Source organism: Mchenga conophoros, linkage group LG10 (assembly GCF_057382185.1).
Source record: "Mchenga conophoros isolate Kocher_MC1m ecotype Shallow Benthic linkage group LG10, M_conophoros_male_GT1.1, whole genome shotgun sequence".
Taxonomy (NCBI): domain Eukaryota; kingdom Metazoa; phylum Chordata; class Actinopteri; order Cichliformes; family Cichlidae; genus Mchenga; species Mchenga conophoros.
Genome location: NC_140535.1, coordinates 36,453,407 through 36,473,525, shown reverse-complemented (window position 1 = coordinate 36,473,525; position 20,119 = coordinate 36,453,407). Strand labels below are relative to the sequence as shown.

The window sequence follows — 20,119 nt, the reverse complement described above, 5'->3', positions numbered from 1 at the left end:
AGGTCTTCTTGGCGGTGGATTATTCTGTTCTTCTTTTCCACGGCCGAGACCACATTCAGAAATATCTCCTGACACTGATGAACATAGTAAGTGGAAACACAGATTCTCAGCTCAGGGATAAAGTCAACCATAGAGAGGACACAGTGGAGAGAAGCCCAGGGAAACCAGTCCTGAGCAGAACCAGTTTAATCAAGGATGTGTCAACATCGCTGTTTACCCGAGGTCACAGCTGCAGCAGCTGGGAGGGCGTGGATGGATTCAGCTACCTAAAGTGGAAAAACAACAGAAAATATATTTTATTTAAAGAATCAAGATTATTTTATCAAGTTAATTTTGGTGAAAGAGCTAAAAGGAATGTTTAAAGGACCGGTCATTGATCAAAGGGAGGAGTGAGAGATTATTGAATGTCTCATGAAACATGGGTTATAGTTGTAGCTAGTTAAAAATGTGAGAAATGATCAGCTGAAAGTCTGCCTGGTAACTCATAGTATGCATACTGTAAACAGCTGAAATGTCTGCAGTCAAAAGTTTGAGGTAAGAGCTTAGACACATATTCAGCTAACTGAACAGCTAACATGACTGTTAGCTAAGCTAAGTAATAATTAGCTGTTTAATGGTGTATTTAGAGTTGGATTACACAACAGCAGTGCATAAAGGCTGAGTTTACTTGAATGTAAAGTCACGCTTGGATTCAGGAGGGGCTCTGATTCATGCCGATGGTGAACCATGCTTCTCTGCTCTCTCACCAGTTTAAATGGTGACTGTACCATAAATCAGGAAAGCCTCCACCACAGTAAGGATTCCTTTAAAGCTATGTTTGTCTGCTCCAGGTTAATGAAATCTATCGAGACCACTCACTGGGTGCCAACATCAACGTTGTCCTGGTCAGAATCGCCCTGCTGTCACCAACCAAGGTACCAAACTCTGAGTCCTACTCCTTAACCTACCGGGTCAGAGCCCTTTGTATGAAGGGTTCCAGTTGTTCAGGAAAAACGTGTTTTAAGATGTCTTCAGGGCAGAAATCATAATTAAGTGCTATTTTGTGGGTCTTTTAAATTCAGGCCTGAGGCAGTCTGAGCAGCTGAATCGGTTCAGTGTTCTTCCCTCAGGCTTTGAGAGGTTACCTGTCTGTTAGGAGGTGCATGTGTGGGAATAATAACAAGCACCGTCCTGTTTCATCAGTCCCAGGAGCTGATCTCTGTGGGGAATCCTCAGAAGAGTTTGGAGAACGTATGTGGATGGTCGTATCTCCAGCACAGAGAGCAGAGTCTCGCTGAGCAGCACGACCACACCATCTACCTGACCAGGCAGGAGTTCGGCCCCACCGGCATGCAGGGTAATACCCCACTACCACTGATACTGCTAGAAGTACTACTACCACAATGTCCGTGTAGGTGCTCAGTTATCCAGGCCACTGAAGTCTGAAGCAGGATACTACAAAAACCGACCACACTGATTACCAGGTGTAGAATTAACAATGGTACCAGATGGCAAATGACCCTTGACCTCTGACCCTGTCATGTGTGTCTGCAGGTTACGCTCCAGTTACGGGCATATGCCAGTTGCATCGCAGCTGTGTTCTCGTCTTGGAGGACGGATTTTCTTCGGCCTTTGTAGCTGCACACGAAACAGGACATCTGTGAGACACACAAACATTAAGGATAAACATGACGCACAAACGTGACGCACGAACGTGACACACGAACGTGACGCACGAACATGCACGAACGTGACGCACGAACATGCACGAACGTGACGCATGGACATGCACGACCATGACACACAAACGTGACGCACGAACGTGACGCACGAACATGCACGACCATGACACACAAACGTGACGCACGAACGTGACGCACGAACGTGACGCACGAACTTGACGCACGACCGTGACACACCAACGTGACGCACGAACGTGACACACGACCATGACACACAAAAGTGACGCACGAACGTGACGCACGAACGTGACGCACGAACTTGACGCACGACCGTGACACACCAACGTGACGCACGAACGTGACACACGACCATGACACACAAAAGTGACGCACGAACGTGACGCATGGACATGCACGAACATGACACACAAACGTGACGCACGAACGTGACGCACGAACTTGACGCACGACCGTGACACACCAACGTGACGCACGAACGTGACACACGAACGTGACACACGACCATGACACACAAAAGTGACGCACGAACGTGACGCACGAACTTGACGCACGACCGTGACACACCAACGTGACGCACGAACGTGACACACGACCATGACACACAAAAGTGACGCACGAACGTGACGCACGAACTTGACGCACGACCGTGACACACCAACGTGACGCACGAACGTGACACACGACCATGACACACAAAAGTGACGCACGAACGTGACGCACGAACGTGACACACGAACGTGACGCACGAACTTGACGCACGACCGTGACACACCAACGTGACGCACGAACGTGACACACGACCATGACACACAAAAGTGACGCACGAACGTGACGCACGAACGTGACGCACGAGCGTGACGCATGAACATGACGCACGAACGTGACGCACGAACTTGACGCACGACCGTGACACACCAACGTGACGCACGAACGTGACGCACGACCGTGACACACCAACGTGACGCACGAACGTGACACACGACCATGACACACAAAAGTGACGCACGAACGTGACGCACGAACGTGACGCACGAACATGCACGAACGTGACGCACAAACGTGACGCACAAACGTGACGCACAAACGTGACGCACGAGCGTGACGCATGAACATGACGCATGAACATGACGCACGAAGGTGACGCACGAACGTGACGCACAAACATGCATGAACGTGACGCACGAACATGCACGAACGTGACGCATGGACATGCACGACCATGACACACAAACGTGACGCACGAACGTGACACACGAACATGCATGAACGTGACGCACGAACGTGACGCACAAACGTGACGCACGACCATGACACACAAAAGTGACGCACGAACGTGACGCACGAACGTGACGCACGAACTTGACGCACGACCGTGACACACCAACGTGACGCACGAACGTGACACACGACCATGACACACAAAAGTGACGCACGAACGTGACGCATGGACATGCACGAACATGACACACAAACGTGACGCACGAACGTGACGCACGAACTTGACGCACGACCGTGACACACCAACGTGACGCACGAACGTGACACACGACCATGACACACAAAAGTGACGCACGAACGTGACGCACGAACTTGACGCACGACCGTGACACACCAACGTGACGCACGAACGTGACACACGACCATGACACACAAAAGTGACGCACGAACGTGACGCACGAACGTGACGCACGAACTTGACGCACGACCGTGACACACCAACGTGACGCACGAACGTGACACACGACCATGACACACAAAAGTGACGCACGAACGTGACGCACGAACGTGACGCACGAACATGCACGAACGTGACGCACGACCGTGACGCACAAACGTGACGCACGAGCGTGACGCATGAACATGACGCACGAACGTGACGCACGAACTTGACGCACGACCGTGACACACCAACGTGACGCACGAACGTGACGCACGACCGTGACACACCAACGTGACGCACGAACGTGACACACGACCATGACACACAAAAGTGACGCACGAACTTGACGCATGAACGTGACGCACGAACATGCACGAACGTGACGCACGAACGTGACGCACAAACGTGACGCACAAACGTGACGCACGAGCGTGACGCATGAACATGACGCATGAACATGACGCACGAACGTGACGCACGAATGTGACGCACAAACATGCATGAACGTGACGCACGAACATGCATGAACGTGACGCATGGACATGCACGACCATGACACACAAACGTGACGCACGAACGTGACGCACAAACATGCATGAACGTGACGCACGAACATGCATGAACGTGACGCATGGACATGCACGACCATGACACACAAACGTGACGCACGAACGTGACGCACAAACATGCATGAACGTGACGCACGAACATGCACGAACGTGACGCATGGACATGCACGACCATGACACACAAACGTGACGCACGAACGTGACGCACAAACATGCATGAACGTGACGCACGAACATGCACGAACGTGACGCATGGACATGCACGACCATGACACACAAACGTGACGCACGAACGTGACGCACGAACTTGACGCACGACCGTGACACACCAACGTGACGCACGAACGTGACACACGACCATGACACACAAAAGTGACGCACGACCATGACACACCAACGTGACGCACGAACGTGACACACGACCATGACACACAAAAGTGACGCACGAACGTGACGCACGAACTTGACGCACGACCGTGACACACCAACGTGACGCACGAACGTGACACACGACCATGACACACAAAAGTGACGCACGACCGTGACACACCAACGTGACGCACGAACGTGACACACGACCATGACACACAAAAGTGACGCACGAACGTGACGCACGAACTTGACGCACGACCGTGACACACCAACGTGACGCACGAACGTGACACACGACCATGACACACAAAAGTGACGCACGAACGTGACGCACGAACATGCACGAACGTGACGCACAAACGTGACGCACGAACGTGACGCACGAACGTGACACACGAACGTGACGCACGAACGTGACGCACGAACATGCACGAACGTGACGCACAAACGTGACGCACGAGCGTGACGCATGAACATGACGCACGAACGTGACGCACGAACGTGACGCACGAGCGTGACGCATGAACGTGACGCACGAACGTGACGCACGAACGTGACGCACGAACATGCACGAACGTGACGCATGGACATGCACGACCATGAGACACAAAAGTGACGCACGAACGTGACGCACGAACTTGACGCACGACCGTGACACACCAACGTGACGCACGAACGTGACGCACGAACATGCACGAACGTGACGCACAAACGTGACGCACGAACGTGACGCACGAACGTGACACACCAACGTGACGCACGAACGTGACACACGACCATGACACACAAAAGTGACGCACGAACGTGACGCACGAACTTGACGCACGACCGTGACACACCAACGTGACGCACGAACGTGACACACGACCATGACACACAAAAGTGACGCACGAACGTGACGCACGAACATGCACGAACGTGACGCACAAACGTGACGCACGAACGTGACGCACGAACGTGACACACGAACGTGACGCACGAACGTGACGCACGAACATGCACGAACGTGACGCACAAACGTGACGCACGAGCGTGACGCATGAACATGACGCACGAACGTGACGCACGAACGTGACGCACGAGCGTGACGCATGAACGTGACGCACGAACGTGACGCACGAACGTGACGCACGAACATGCACGAACGTGACGCATGGACATGCACGACCATGAGACACAAAAGTGACGCACGAACGTGACGCACGAACTTGACGCACGACCGTGACACACCAACGTGACGCACGAACGTGACACACGACCATGACACACAAAAGTGACGCACGAACGTGACGCACGAACATGCACGAACGTGACGCACAAACGTGACGCACGAACGTGACGCACGAACGTGACACACGAACGTGACGCACGAACGTGACGCACGAACGTGACGCACGAACATGCACGAACGTGACGCACGAACGTGACGCACGAGCGTGACGCTTGAACGTGACGCACGAACGTGACGCACGAACGTGACGCACGAACATGCACGAACGTGACGCATGGACATGCACGACCATGACACACAAACGTGACGCACGAACGTGACGCACGAACTTGACGCACGACCGTGACACACCAACGTGACGCACGAACGTGACGCACGAACATGCACGAACGTGACGCACAAACGTGACGCACGAGCGTGACGCATGAACATGACGCACGAACGTGACACACGAACATGCACGAACGTGACGCATGGACATGCACGACCATGACACACAAACGTGACGCACGAACGTGACGCACGAACTTGACGCACGACCGTGACACACAAACATGACGCACGAACGTGACGCACGAACATGCACGAACGTGACGCACAAACATTACGCACGGACATGACACAAACATGACGCACGGACATGACACAAACATGACGCACGGACATGACACAAACATGACGCACGAACGTGACGCATGTTCTCATTTCTGGAAACCAGAGACAGTTTCCGTGTTCACTGTGTTGTGTTTTCAGAAACACACGCAGTGCTCAGGCGTCTGTGTGGAGAGACGCCTTTGTGCAACATTCAGTAGTTACTGACTGCAGTGAGCGTCCTGCTGTTTGTCTTCATTCTCTGTCTCTCTCCGTCCATGCAGATTGGGTATGCAACACGACGGCGAGGCAAATGACTGCGGTGACGACGTGCCTTTGGGCAGCATCATGTCTCCGCAGGTTCAGGCCACCTTCCACCGTTACCACTGGTCGAGGTGCAGCTGGAGGGAGCTGCACAAGTACCTGCAGTGAGTACTGTGAATAATACTACAACGTCTACTCAGTGTTGCTGATGTACAAAGCAGAAATACTAAAGTCTTAACCTGATGCACTGAGCTCGGTTTGCGTGCCTGCAGCACGTACGACTGTCTGCGTGACGACCCGTTCAACCACAACTGGCCGGCTCAGCCTCAGTTGCCGGGCTTCCAGTACTCCATGGACCAACAGTGCCGCTTCGACTTTGGACCAGGATACAGTCTCTGTACCGCAGTACGTCCATCTGTCTGTACTAAATATTTGCATTAACTTTATAAAATTATGTGAAAACATTTCAGAGAAAAGAGAGAAACAATATAAAACTCACATAAACACCAGGTACAGGAAAATACTTAATCTTTCCAATAACTTTCATTTAGGTTTTTAACTTGATTGAACAGTGTGCCAGTCAGGTCCAACACTAAAAACGTCTCCCTGATATTGTGCAGGTCTCTTTAAATCAGCTCTGAGCCGTGGCTGTGGGGGTTTGGGGGGTTTGGGTCGTGAGGAACGGACTTGTTCTGATACAGTGCTCGATCCGGCTGGGATCTGCACTCTTTCACGTTTTCCACATGTTGTGGGACATGTTCTACCTCGGTCCCATCTGAGAACCAGCCCACGCTTCAGCAGGTTTCATAAGCGACTGTTTTTATTTTTTACCATGAGCATCAGCGTGGTGGAAGGCGGGGTTTGTACTGGAGCTGTACTGGAGCCATCAGCAGTTACTGTTGGGTTTGCAGCAGTGTTTAGCTGGGTGGTACTTACAGATGAAAGCCAGGACCCAAAGGTTCCAGCTGAACATTAGACCTCAGGAGATGATTGATGGCTGTTGTTGCACTGACACGATGTCTCCTTATCAGAAAGTTGTTTTTTAAGCAGAAAAAACAAAGTTGTCAGTGTAAGTGCAGAGAAAACAGTTTAACAGTCGTTAATGAAAGAGTTTGCTCCCCACGAGCCAAAAGAGAAACTGAAGCCGGCTTTGATGAAGTGATGTAAACATTTGTGTTCTGTGAGGAAAACAAACTGGAGCAGCCAGAGGAAACAGGGGCTGGAGGCTGGTGGAAAATCTGTTTTAAATCCTGAGAGGAAATGTGATCCAGCAGGAAAACAATCAGAGCTGAACTGAAGGAAGCTGCTTCACTGCAGCGTCCTGATGGAAACCTCGAGTCTTCAGCTCAGCTGATCCGTCTGACGGCTTCTTTTAAACACTCTCCAGAGCGGTTTCCACGGTAACATCACCTCCTAGCTAACATCCTCAGCAGATGTTGCTGCTGGCCTCAGCTCACATCTGGACATCCCATAGAAAACTTTACAGTGCTGCTTCATTGAAGGCTTCCCCGAGCTGATGTTTACCTGCTGGTTGTTTCTTCACGCCGCCGTGTTCGCCACGTTTCCTGTTCTGAGAAATCTTAGCAGGGTGCCAACACGAGGTTTTATCTTTCCCTCGTCATCACGCGCTGTCTGAGAATGTGTCCGTTTCCTCTCTTTATCACGGTAATAACCTCCACACATGAGATGTCTGGTTCTGTGGTGCTTGTGGGGCTTTGGGTGCAGGCGATAAACAGGAAGTACCCCAGACAAACCGCCATTGTCTGACCACAAGTTTACTTTATTCACTTTTAAATTCAAAATCAAATTCAAATTTTATTTGTCACGTACACAGTCATACACAGTACGATATGCAGTGAAATGCTTATCGTGCTTTCATCTTTTTTTAAACTGTCTGCTTTCATAAACAGTGTCTGCTGATGAGAACAGGAAGTCTCTGAGATACTGGCGCTCATCCTCAGAGTAGCTGATAGCCAATGGATTCCCAGATGGTCATGTGACCTGATGTTCAGGAAATAAGATTAAATGTGTTCTGATGTGGAACAGACAGAAGTGTTTCTGAAGGCTGAAGCAGTGATGACGTTCATGCTTCCTGTGACATCAGCAGCCAATGACCTTCTCATCATGTGTCTGCAGTACACGAACATTGACCCCTGCAAACAGCTGTGGTGCAGCGACTACAACAACCCGTTCTACTGTAAGACCAAGAAAGGTCCGCCCCTCGACGGGACCAAGTGTGGGCCGGGGAAGGTGAGGACAGATTTAGGCTGAGTCTTACTGCTTCTATAGGACATGAAAAGGTAAGTAGCAGCCAGGTGTTGCAGTTCAAACACACCTGATCATGCAAGTTTGGGCAGTTTGCAGGTCTGCAGTGTTCAGGTGTCTGTTAGCACAATGCTAAAGAGGAAAAACATCCCCAGTGATCTCAGAGAAGCAACTGCTGCCTCCCATCAGCCTGGGAACCTGAATAAGATCATTTCCTTCATTCTGCAGTGAGAAACATTATTCACAGGTGTTCTCAGGAGTGCACGTCCCAGTAAGTCACACCAAGCAAAAAACCAAACGGCTCCATCAAAGACGGGCCTCAGTTAGAGGTCAAAGTTCATGACAGGGCAGGTAGAGACAAACTGAACAAGTATGGCTGGTTTGGTTTCCTGTACTTCCTGTCTTTACGCTAACGCTAACTTCCTGTTGCAGCATTGTTTCAGAGGTTACTGCATGAAGCTGACCCCTAACCTTCTGAGACAAGATGGCGGCTGGGGGTCGTGGAGTCCATATGGCAGCTGCTCCCGGACATGTGGAGGCGGGGTCAGGTTTCGGACCCGACATTGTGACAACCCAATGTGAGTGAGCTGTCAGTTATGTGGTGTCACACGTCAGGTGCGCCAATCAGTAAGACTAACCCATCGCTGTTCTCAGTCCGGCCAACGGGGGGCGCACCTGCTTCGGAAACACCTACGAGTTCCAGCTGTGCAGCCAAGAGAACTGCCCCCCACTGACAGACTTCAGGTGAGTGCTGTTACCTGCCCGGCCCCTCCCCCTTCCTCACAGGGGTCAAGTGAGCAGCTGTGATGTTCTGATTGTGTTTCAGGGAGGATCAGTGCAAAGTCTGGAACCCTGTTTTTGAACACGAGGGGCGGAAACACCACTGGCTGCCGTACCAACACCCTGACCGTGAGCGCGCGCGCACACACACACACACACAGAGAGAAAGACACACACACACACACACACACACAGAGAGAAAGACACACACACACACACACAGAGAGAGAAAGACACACACACACACACACAGAGAGAGAAAGACACACACACACACACACACACACACACAGAGAGAGAAAGACACACACACACACACACACACACACAGAGAGAAAGACACACACACACACACACACACACAGAGAGAGAAAGACACACACACACACACACACACACGCAGAGAGAAAGACACACACACACACACACACACACACACACACAGAGAGAAAGACACACACACACACACACACACACACACACAGAGAGAAAGACACACACACACACACACACAGAGAGAGAGAGAAAGACACACACACACACACACACACACACACACAGAGAGAAAGACACACACACACACACACACACAGAGAGAGAGAGAAAGACACACACACACAGAGAGAAAGACACACACACACACACACACACACACACACACAGAGAGAGAAAGACACACACACACACACACACACACACAGAGAGAGAAAGACACACACACACACACACACACAGAGAGAAAGACACACACACACGCAGAGAGAGAAAGACACACACACACACACACACACACACACACAGAGAAAGACACACACACACACACACAGAGAGAGAAAGACACACACACACACACACACACACACACAGAGAAAGACACACACACACACACACAGAGAGAGAAAGACACACACACACACACACACACAGAGAGAAAGACACACACACACGCAGAGAGAGAAAGACACACACACACACACACACACACACACACAGAGAAAGACACACACACACACACACAGAGAGAGAAAGACACACACACACACACACACACACACACAGAGAAAGACACACACACACACACACAGAGAGAGAAAGACACACACACACACACACACACACACAGAGAGAGAAAGACACACACACACACACACACAGAGAAAGACACACACACACACACACAGAGAGAGAAAGACACACACACACACAGAGAGAGAGAAAGACACACACACACGCACACACACACACAGAGAGAAAGACACACACACACACACACAGAGAGAGAAAGACACACACACACACAGAGAGAGAGAAAGACACACACACACACACACACACACACACAGAGAAAGACACACACACACGCAGGTCTTCTGGCTCCTGTCCACATAGAGCAGCAGGACGGTTGCTCTTTGCTGTGGAACTCTGAGGACAAATATGTCCACTACAGCAGCGGTCTCCAACCTTTTTTGCGCCACGGGCCGGTTTATGCCCGACAATATTTTCACGGACCGGCCTTTAAGGTGTCGCGGATAAATACAACGAAATCAAACTAGTACCGGTACCGAAAAAAAGAAGATTTATTCATAACACACGTGAACAGACTGATAAAAACGATAACAAAATAACGCTGAAAACCGATAAAAACCCTGAAAACCAAACATTTCACACCTGAGCCTCAACTCTCGGTACCAAATGACTCACGGACCGGTACCGGTCCGAGGCCCGGGGGTTGGGGACCGCTGCACTACAGTGAGGACGTTTCTGCTTCAGAGGACGTTGGTGGACAGATTTGTGCTCTGTGAGGACGCTTCAGGACAAACCTTTAAAGGCCTGTTTGGAGATTCAGACGAGGTTTCCAGCTTCAGATTTATAGTCTCGGAAATACGTTATGTAACTGAGGGTCCTCACAGAGACATAGAAACGTGTGTGTGTTTGTGTGCGTGCGCACATGTAAAAGTCATCAGTGAGGAATCTGCTGCTGGAGGAAAACTCTCCTCCTTTAACTCTTTAGTGTCGAGCAGACGTTAGCAGATGTCAGCAGATGTTTCCAGAATGATGTGAAGCTCCTGCACTGACTCGTTTGTGTGTCACAGCTGACGAGCGCTGCCGTCTGTACTGTCAGTCGAAGGAGACGGCGGCCGCAGTGTCAATGAAAAGAATGGTGCATGATGGGACGCCATGTTCCTATGACGACGTCTACAGTGTCTGCGTCCGAGGAGAGTGTGAGGTCTTTATTGTGTCTCAGTTTCTGTGTGTTGACCTCTGACTGAAGAACTGTGTCACGTTTTACTGTTTCAGTGAACTTTTATTTAATGTGGTCCTGACTCATTCCTCCTCTCCTCAACTCCTCTTCTCCTCATCTCCTCATCTCCTCTCCTCCTCTCCTCTTCTCCTCTTCTCCTCGTCTCCTCTCCTCTTCTCCTCGTCTCCTGCAGCACGTTGGCTGCGATGGTCAGATTGCTTCAGACAAGCAGGAGGACCGATGTGGAGTGTGTGGAGGAGATAACTCCAGCTGTAAGATCGTCAAAGGAAACTTCACCCGCAGCACCAAGAAACAAGGTGAACCGAGCTGAGACTGAGTTCTGGTTTTAAGCTTAAATTCACTCAAACCTGCAGCTCAGCTTCTGTTAGTACAGTGACGTCACAGCAGCCACGTTATTGGTCACATGATGTCATTAAAAATGCTCCAAAGGGCTCCAACAGCCCAGAGGCTGGTCCAGAGGTCCGGTTCAGGTCAATCTTACAGACAACTAGCAGCTGCAGCCATCTGTGTCACCATCCACCTGTCAGTCAAAGAGGCCACGCCCACAATAATGCAGACTTTAAGCCTTAAAATAATTTAAACAGGTGAGCTATAAACAGGTTTAAGTTATCCGTGTAGAACAGAACAGTCCGTGTATCCGGCTGTAAACATGTTTATTTTAACATGGGAGTCTATGAGGACTGACTCACTGCTGCCTCTGCTGGACACCAGAGGAACTGCAGGTAGGTTGAAAGTTTATCTGGACCAGGCTGGTGGTTCAGATGTTTGTTCACACCCTCCTGATGTTTCCTGCTGCATGAATCCTGATCCTTTATTGGACGGTTCATTATTGGATGATTATTGTTTCCAGGTTACCTGAAGATCCTGGAGATCCCCAAAGGAGCTCGACACCTGCTGATCCAGGAGTTCAAGGGGACTCCTCACATCCTGGGTAAGAATCAAGAACACGCATAAGGATTTCCTATTTTTCCTTGGTCTTCTTGAAACACCCTGTCTTTCTGTTTCCTGCTACAGCCATGAAGAACCAGGACACAGGTCATCTCTTCCTCAATGACGAACACGAGCTCCCAGAATCCAGAGTGGTGATTGAAAAGGGCGTGGCCTGGGAGTACAGGAACACTGAAGAGGAAGAGGAGGAGTCTATCCAGACCACCGGGCCGCTGAAGTATGGAGTCGTGCTCATGGTAAGTCCATCGGTGTGTGAAGCCCAGAGTGTCCACGGTGTGTCTAACACAAACCAGAACTACCAACACCCCGCTGTCTCCTGTCCGTCAGGTCCGTTCTCATGGCGACTCAAAGGTGACGGTGTCCTATAAGTACATCATCCAGGATCGCCTGCGGTCCTCGCTGGAGTCCAACTTGGTGCAGGAGGACGCCATCTTCTACGAGTGGGCCCTGAAGAAGTGGTCGCACTGCTCCAAACCCTGTGGAGGAGGTACCTGAGAATCTCCAAACATTAGAACTTCAACTCCTCGATACTCCATCATCCATCTTCTACACCTTCTCTGAGTCAGCCCAGCTCTTCTGTTCTGCCTTATTATGTCGTCTTAATTTGGGAATACATGGACTTTTTTGCAGAAAGAGGGATAAATAATGATTTTAGGCCTTGAGCTCAGTTCTTTCCTGCTCACTGAGGCGTATTCCTCTATAAACATGTTTCTACATATCTATAATCTGTGAGCAAAGAACAAGATTTATTTTACTAACAGCCAAGAAGTCCAGATATCTGTTACGCTTTACAGACTTCCTGACTACACCAGAAAAAATGGTACTCCGTGTGATTTCCCAGCATTCCCCTTTAAAGGTCAAAGGTCTGAGTCTGTCGTCAGAGGTGAAATGTGTGTGCCTCCCATTGTTTTAACTACATGGGCTTCTCAACTGGACCAACTGCTGATGTAGGTCCAGGCCTTCCTGTCAGTATGAGCCAAGCCTAAGATATCTCAGTGTCATGAATCGGCTCTCTTGTCTCTGAGGTACACAGCTCAGCTAACAGCTAATAGCTTACAGCTAACAGCTGTGGCGTACTTCAGTTAACTGTCATCAGTAGCGGTTTTTGATACGGGCGACATGGGCGGTTGCTCGGGGCGGCATCTTGGTGGGAGGCGGCATCACGGGCATCGGCAAAAAATAAATAAATTGCTCGTACTCATGCTGCCCCGACATCAGCCAGCACATACTGGGAATGTCACAGGCCCTGTCACTACCCGATCCGTACCGGAAACCTGATCCGTACTCCGCATGCGCCAAAGGTTTCTACTTCCGGTCGAAGCGTTTTACGATAGTTACAGGTCAGAGTATCTGTTAAGATGTTAAGAATAACAAGTATATCTTAAATAATGAAACATTTCAATATAATGTAGACAAAAACGAAAATTAAAAAGATAGGTACGGATCAGGACTCCCCGATCCGTACCGCGCATGTGCAGGGTTTTCTTCTTCTTCTGTTCGTTTAATGGCAGTTTACTCCCCAGTGTACGAGGATACCGCCACCTGCTGACTGAGCAAATGAACCCTATTGTAAACTGAATTATCGTCATTACAAACGTGTGTTAAATCTGATTTAGTGATAGTCGAGTGTGTTTATGCTCGTCTGTGTGGAGAGGATTGTTGGAATAGTGATGATGATGTGCGCTATCACTGTCAATTGTCAGTAAACACTTCATCTGGCTGATGAATCTACACGTGAGATATTACAAAGTCTGCATTATTAACTCTGTAATTCGGCGCCATTCTTCTTATTTTACGGCGCTGTTGTTCAATCGGGGGACGCTCTCTGTTGAGGAGAAAAGCATGAATTTCTTTGTATACGGATTATCCATTGTTTAAATGTCCCGGTAGTCGAAAAGGAGGCAGAGCTGTTGAGAAATGCTAGGAGCTAACTGGGCGCTAACCGTATCATTGACATCAGTTTTATGTCAATGTACAATCTTTAATATGTTTTATGCATGTGTGTGTGGGGGGGGGAGAGTTCGCCTAGGACCACCACTGACTGTCATGTTTCCTTGTTTTCAGGAAAACAGTACACCAGGTTCGGCTGCAGGAGGAAGGCTGATGGGAAAATGGTTCAGAGGATGTTCTGCTCCACTATCAGCAAACCGAGAGCCATCAGCCGGAGCTGTAACCCCGAGGCCTGCAGCCCGGCACGGTAACATGCTACAGGTCACGTGACACACCCACAGTCACCCAGTCATTTTTCTTCTTTTGATGCATGTCTTCCCCTCAGCTGGGTGACCGGAGACTGGGAGGACTGCAGCTCCTCCTGCGGTCAGACTGGGTGGCAGCGTCGCTGGGTGAGCTGCCTGCAGAACTCCCCCAGGGGGCAGCAGCGGCACTCTGTGCATAGCAGGCTCTGCGGCGATGACCGACCAGAGACTAAACAACCCTGTAACCGCTTCCCCTGCCCCGCTGTGTGGAGAGCCGGGCCCTGGACTCCGGTATGAAGATCCGTTTATCAGGAGTTGCACATGTCCACAGATCAATACCTGATCAGTCTGATCGATCCCTCTGTGTACGCAGTGTTCGGTCTCGTGTGGGAACGGGACTCAGGAGCGTCAGGTCGCGTGCTCCAATCCCGAGAGTTCAGCTGGAAACTGCAGCGAGCCTCGGCCAATCACGACACGCACCTGCCTGGCTCCGCCCTGCGGTGGTAGGCACTGACCAGTCATGTACCGTACATTTGTTGCAATGAGGAAAAGGATGGATGCTGGGAATTACAGTGCTGCTGCTCTCCCTGCAGGTGACCAGAAGAATGCCATCATTCAGTGGCTGTCCAGGTCCAACCCCAGCTTCCCGGCTCCAAAGATCTCTTCAAGTAAAGCGCTCTGACTCCTGCTCTGTCTGCCGTCTGTCTTTACGTCCTCGTCTTCTTCTCTTGCTTCCTGAACGTTGTGGTCTGAGTCTGAGGGTTTCTGTCCTGTTGTTTGCTGAGAATCAATGCTCTGGTCGGTGTCTCAGGTCAGTCAGGTCGCACACCTCCAGACTCAAATGGCCTGGTAAATGGCCTGTATCTGTATAGCTTTACTAGTCCCAAAGCGCTTTACACATCCAGTCATCCACCCATCCACACACACATTCACACACTGGTGATGGCAGCTACATTGTAGCCACAGCCACCCTGGGGCGCACTGACAGAGGCGAGGCTGCCGGACACTGGCGCCACCGGGCCCTCTGACCACCACCAGTAGGCAACGGGTGAAGTGTCTTGCCCAAGGACACAACGACCGAGGCTGTCCAAGCCGGGGCTCGAACCGGCAACCTTCCGATTACAAGACGAACTCCCAACTCTTGAGCCACGACCGCCCCAACCAGCTTCTTCACCTGGACCAGTCAGACTGTTAACAAACACTACCTGCCCACACCCACCATTGTGAGCCATGAGTAACCCTCATCACTCAGGACACTCACAGATTCAGTTCAGTCCAAGTCCTTTCTTTGCACCACTTCAAAGCTCTTTCGCACTTTCAGTCCCCTTCTCTTATTTTTGTTTACATTTCTCCTGTTTGCTATTTTACTGTTTATAGCCTATCACAGTTTCTGCTTCGTGTCTTTCTGCTGTGTCTTAACACATCTCTGAGGATCACACTAACCCATCAAACCACTGAAGTTAAACTTGTAGCTGAGGTCTTACGTGTCAGGATTCACACCGTCCTACTGTTCTGTCTGTAGGGCAGCCGTGCCGCGGCGACCGCTCGGCGTTCTGTCGAATGGAGGTGCTGAGTCGGTACTGCTCTATCATCGGATACCGCCAGATGTGCTGCAAGTCCTGTAGTGAGGATAACTTCAACAATGCCACGAAATCCAGAATCTCCAGCAACTTCAGTGGCACCATCACACCGACGGAGAACAGCAGGTCAGACATGACGGGTAACAAAAGGAGTCTTAGAAAGATATAACTGAGTCCCAGTCTCAAACAGAGCAAAACCTGCAGTCAGACAAACGCGTGATACATCGACAAAGCTGAAAATAAAAGTGTAGAGCAGGAGTGTGCTGACCGTGAAACTGCTGATTGGCTTTACACTGAAGTGTTCATTTAAAGCAGGAAGCAGGGGCGGGTTTAGGGCGGGGCCATAGACCTGAACTCTGTTTTTGTCTTTTTAGTTCTTGGAGGTTGACCACAGAGATCATGACGTCAGCGCTCACCTCCACCTGGTCCGACAGCAGCCGTGCCATCAGTGATGTCTTTCGTGACATCAGCACCACCACCCCGACGCGCAGCTTCACTGTAACTCCACCCCCAACCAGACGGAGCACCGGTGACTTTGTCTACGTGGATTATGATGAGTACAGCGAGTACTCTTCCTACGAGGATTCCTCCGGCCTGAATGAGCTTCCGGGTACTCCAACCACCACTGACAGTAATACTATTACCACACAAACTGCTCCAACACATGTGTTCAGGAAGAATTCTCCCACAATGCCCCCTGCTGCTGTTACCATGGAGACTGTTGACACTGAAGACCAAACGCCGGCGCTGGTTTGGACTTCTGCCATCCCAGAGTTCTCCACCACATCATCGCCTGATCCTGGTGACACCACATCCTCAGGAGGGCGTAGCCTCCAAAGTCAAGTCAACCTGACCGAAGCTGAACCGGCGCTACCTTCATCGTCCTTCTTCTCGCTATCGAAGAAAGAGAACAACTCGGTGGACGAGGTCCAGTACCAGATCGTCGGACTTGACAGCGACGTTAGCCGAGGACAGCAGAATTACTTTGTGCCGCGGATGCCTCAGGTCCACGAGCGAACGCATAACAAACGCATCCAGCAGCTCCTGAACGAGAAACGACGGCAGGACCTTCTGCGGCGGCAAAGCCGCATCAGAGCGAGCCGGACTGACAGGAAGCACTGAGCGCAGATTTCCCCTGGCCATTTGCTCGTCCCGACACGTGCGACGTCGCACTTCCTGCTAACGCTAATGAGAAACAGACTGAAACAACCTCCACCTGTGCTCGGAGCGGCTTTCGTCCACGAGAGGCGCGAGCGTGGACGCGATCCTCAGAAGGCCCCGGGTCTGTTTCACCATCATGATGTTTGTACCAATAATCCTGTTTCTGAATAAAGTCTCATCCAGCTGCTGCTGTGCCTCTGAATCATGAACATCTGGATCACGTTCACGCTTTCTGGTGTCAGGAACATTTTGTGCTTTTGTCTTCTCTGAAACCCGACTGATGATTTCTGTTTGTGAAGTCAAAATAAAATCCAGCCCTGTTTTTACCATGAAAATAAAAGCAGTGAATCCTTTAATAGAAACCGAGAGCACAGGAACAAACTGATCAGTGTTATTGATTTTGATAAACAGCGTCTCATGCTGTCCCCTCTGAGCTGAAACCTGATGTTTCCTTGGTGTTGATCTCAGCATCTGTTTTGTTGTATTTTGGTTTCATGAGGCTGCAGATGCTTGCAGTGAAGGTGTGGCCTGTTCTCAGGTCAGTCTGGAGCCGTGCTGCTGGAGTGCTGTTTGGGGATGGAAGCAGATGTTGCTCCTGCACCTGCAGATATGGTTCAGCATTGACGGGGCCTTCACAGAGGTGCACCATAGATGACTTTGTGTGCAGGAGTCTAACCGTTCTGTTCAGTGTTTGAGATGCTGTCGGTGATGTCGGTGCTGGTTAAAGCTAATCGTCCTGTAGGACGCGTGCGACTTCATGCTGGATACGATCAGCATCAGATCTCTGTTTGTGTCTCGTGTCTTCAGGCTGTCGCAGATATTTTTCTGCCGGTAAACTCTCCTCCAGCTGCAGTCTGTGGGACATCAAACTGAATCCAGATCAGATGAATTGCTTCGTGTTTGGGAGCGCTCAGTGGAAAAAGCTGACTGCTTTGAAAACACGTCACACATGGTTCGACTTTCTGTGTTTGTCCCTCCGTCTCCTCCAGAAAACAATCAAAACATAAAAACCCGCTCGCGGGTCCACCGAGACTAAACTGTGAGTAAATGTGTTCTCAGAGCAGCGTGAGTCATTTCAGGACGATGAAGAACATCAGCCTGGGAACAGATGGTCAGACACAAACAGCCCACAAACCCAAATATAACAAAAGAAACACAGAAACAGAAAAAATGAATTATCAGATCAGAAAAGAAAAAGTAAGTTAGATGTTCACATCCCTCCTCTTTCTACCAGAATGTAAAAATCACTCTGGAACCAGTCACGTTCATAACCAGAGCAGTCACGTGTCCGTCCACTGTTCACCAGTTTATCCCCAACATGAATCTGTGGTTCCCAGACTGCTGAGACTGGGCAGCTCTGCAGAGAGAAGACCTCCACCAGAGCATCCCCAACCACAGACAGGAACTCCACCCTGTCCTGATCCGATCCTCCGTCAGACACAGTCATCTCAGTGTGGAGGAGCAGACTCTCCTCTTCATCTCTGGGAGACGGCTGATGTCACGGCTGATGTTACTAACTGATCTCTTTGTAACTGATAACTGATTGATGATCAGAGTCCTTCACAGGGGGTCTGGGGAACGCCCCCCTGCTGGCCAGAGCAACATCACACACCTGCTGACTGATGTGTGGACATCAGTCGTCAGTCTTTAATCTGCAGTGAAACAGCAGTTCAGGTTCATTTAAAGTAAAATATATCTGTGCTTAAAGGTGTTTTTCACCATTATGGATCATTAAAATAGTAAAATCTTGTGAAACATAATTGAGTTATTTGACATATGATTTGAGATACTTTGTGAATTTATTTAAGAGCTAACTGTTTGTAATAAACGACCAGAGAAACCACTCAAAACAGTGTCTGCCTGTCAGGATAAACTCAGGGTTGAATGTTGCTCCTCTCAGGATAAACTCAGGGTTGAACGTTGCTCCTGTCAGGATAAACTCGGGGTTGGATGTTGCTCCTGTCAGGATAAACTCAGGGTTGAATGTTGCTCCTGTCAGGATAAACTCGGGGCTGGATGTTGCTCCTGTCAGGATAAACTCAGGGTTGGATGTTGCTCCTGTCAGGATAAACTCGGGGTTGGATGTTGCTCCTGTCAGGATAAACTCAGGGTTGAATGTTGCTCCTTTCAGGATAAACTCGGGGTTGGATGTTGCTCCTGTGAGGATAAACTCAGGGTTGAATGTTGCTCCTTTCAGGATAAACTCGGGGTTGGATGTTGCTCCTGTCAGGATAAACTCAGGGTTGAATGTTGCTCCTGTCAGGATAAACTCGGGGTTGAACGTTGCTCCTGTCAGGATAAACTCAGGGTTGAATGTTGCTCCTGTCAGGATAAACTCAGGGTTGAATGTTGCTCCTTTCAGGATAAACTCGGGGTTGGATGTTGCTCCTGTGAGGATAAACTCGGGGTTGAACGTTGCTCCTGTCAGGATAAACTCGGGGTTGAATGTTGCTCCTGTCAGGATAAACTCGGGGTTGAACGTTGCTCCTGTCAGGATAAACTCGGGGTTGGATGTTGCTCCTGTCAGGATAAACTCGGGGTTGGATGTTGCTCCTGTC

General features: G+C 50.2%; 2 protein-coding genes across 4 annotated transcripts in view; both read left to right on the top strand.

Annotated features, from left to right (window-relative positions):
- LOC146566434 (A disintegrin and metalloproteinase with thrombospondin motifs 2-like) overlaps positions 1-17,929 on the top strand; it is a 32,917-nt gene extending 14,988 nt beyond the window's left edge. For all 3 annotated transcript variants that reach the window (XM_085290028.1, XM_085290030.1, XM_085290029.1), the window contains 21 exons: positions 3-86; positions 831-914; positions 1,183-1,336; positions 1,534-1,639; positions 6,390-6,533; positions 6,642-6,774; positions 8,506-8,619; positions 9,067-9,212; positions 9,289-9,378; positions 9,461-9,543; positions 11,508-11,641; positions 11,850-11,973; positions 12,528-12,608; positions 12,692-12,861; positions 12,953-13,112; positions 14,690-14,822; positions 14,901-15,111; positions 15,194-15,323; positions 15,414-15,488; positions 16,343-16,526; positions 16,775-17,929. In XM_085290028.1, the coding sequence (XP_085146154.1) occupies positions 3-86; positions 831-914; positions 1,183-1,336; positions 1,534-1,639; positions 6,390-6,533; positions 6,642-6,774; positions 8,506-8,619; positions 9,067-9,212; positions 9,289-9,378; positions 9,461-9,543; positions 11,508-11,641; positions 11,850-11,973; positions 12,528-12,608; positions 12,692-12,861; positions 12,953-13,112; positions 14,690-14,822; positions 14,901-15,111; positions 15,194-15,323; positions 15,414-15,488; positions 16,343-16,526; positions 16,775-17,522 (3,288 nt within the window). In that variant the 3' untranslated portion in view covers positions 17,523-17,929. The remainder of the gene's footprint in view (positions 1-2; positions 87-830; positions 915-1,182; positions 1,337-1,533; positions 1,640-6,389; positions 6,534-6,641; positions 6,775-8,505; positions 8,620-9,066; positions 9,213-9,288; positions 9,379-9,460; positions 9,544-11,507; positions 11,642-11,849; positions 11,974-12,527; positions 12,609-12,691; positions 12,862-12,952; positions 13,113-14,689; positions 14,823-14,900; positions 15,112-15,193; positions 15,324-15,413; positions 15,489-16,342; positions 16,527-16,774) is intronic.
- Positions 9,566-11,501, top strand: LOC146566435 (uncharacterized; the record flags this gene model as incomplete). Its single annotated transcript, XM_085290146.1, has 1 exon — positions 9,566-11,501. A coding segment is annotated over one exon (1,275 nt), but the record flags the coding sequence as incomplete, so codon positions are not given.
- Positions 17,930-20,119: the final 2,190 nt, after the last annotated feature.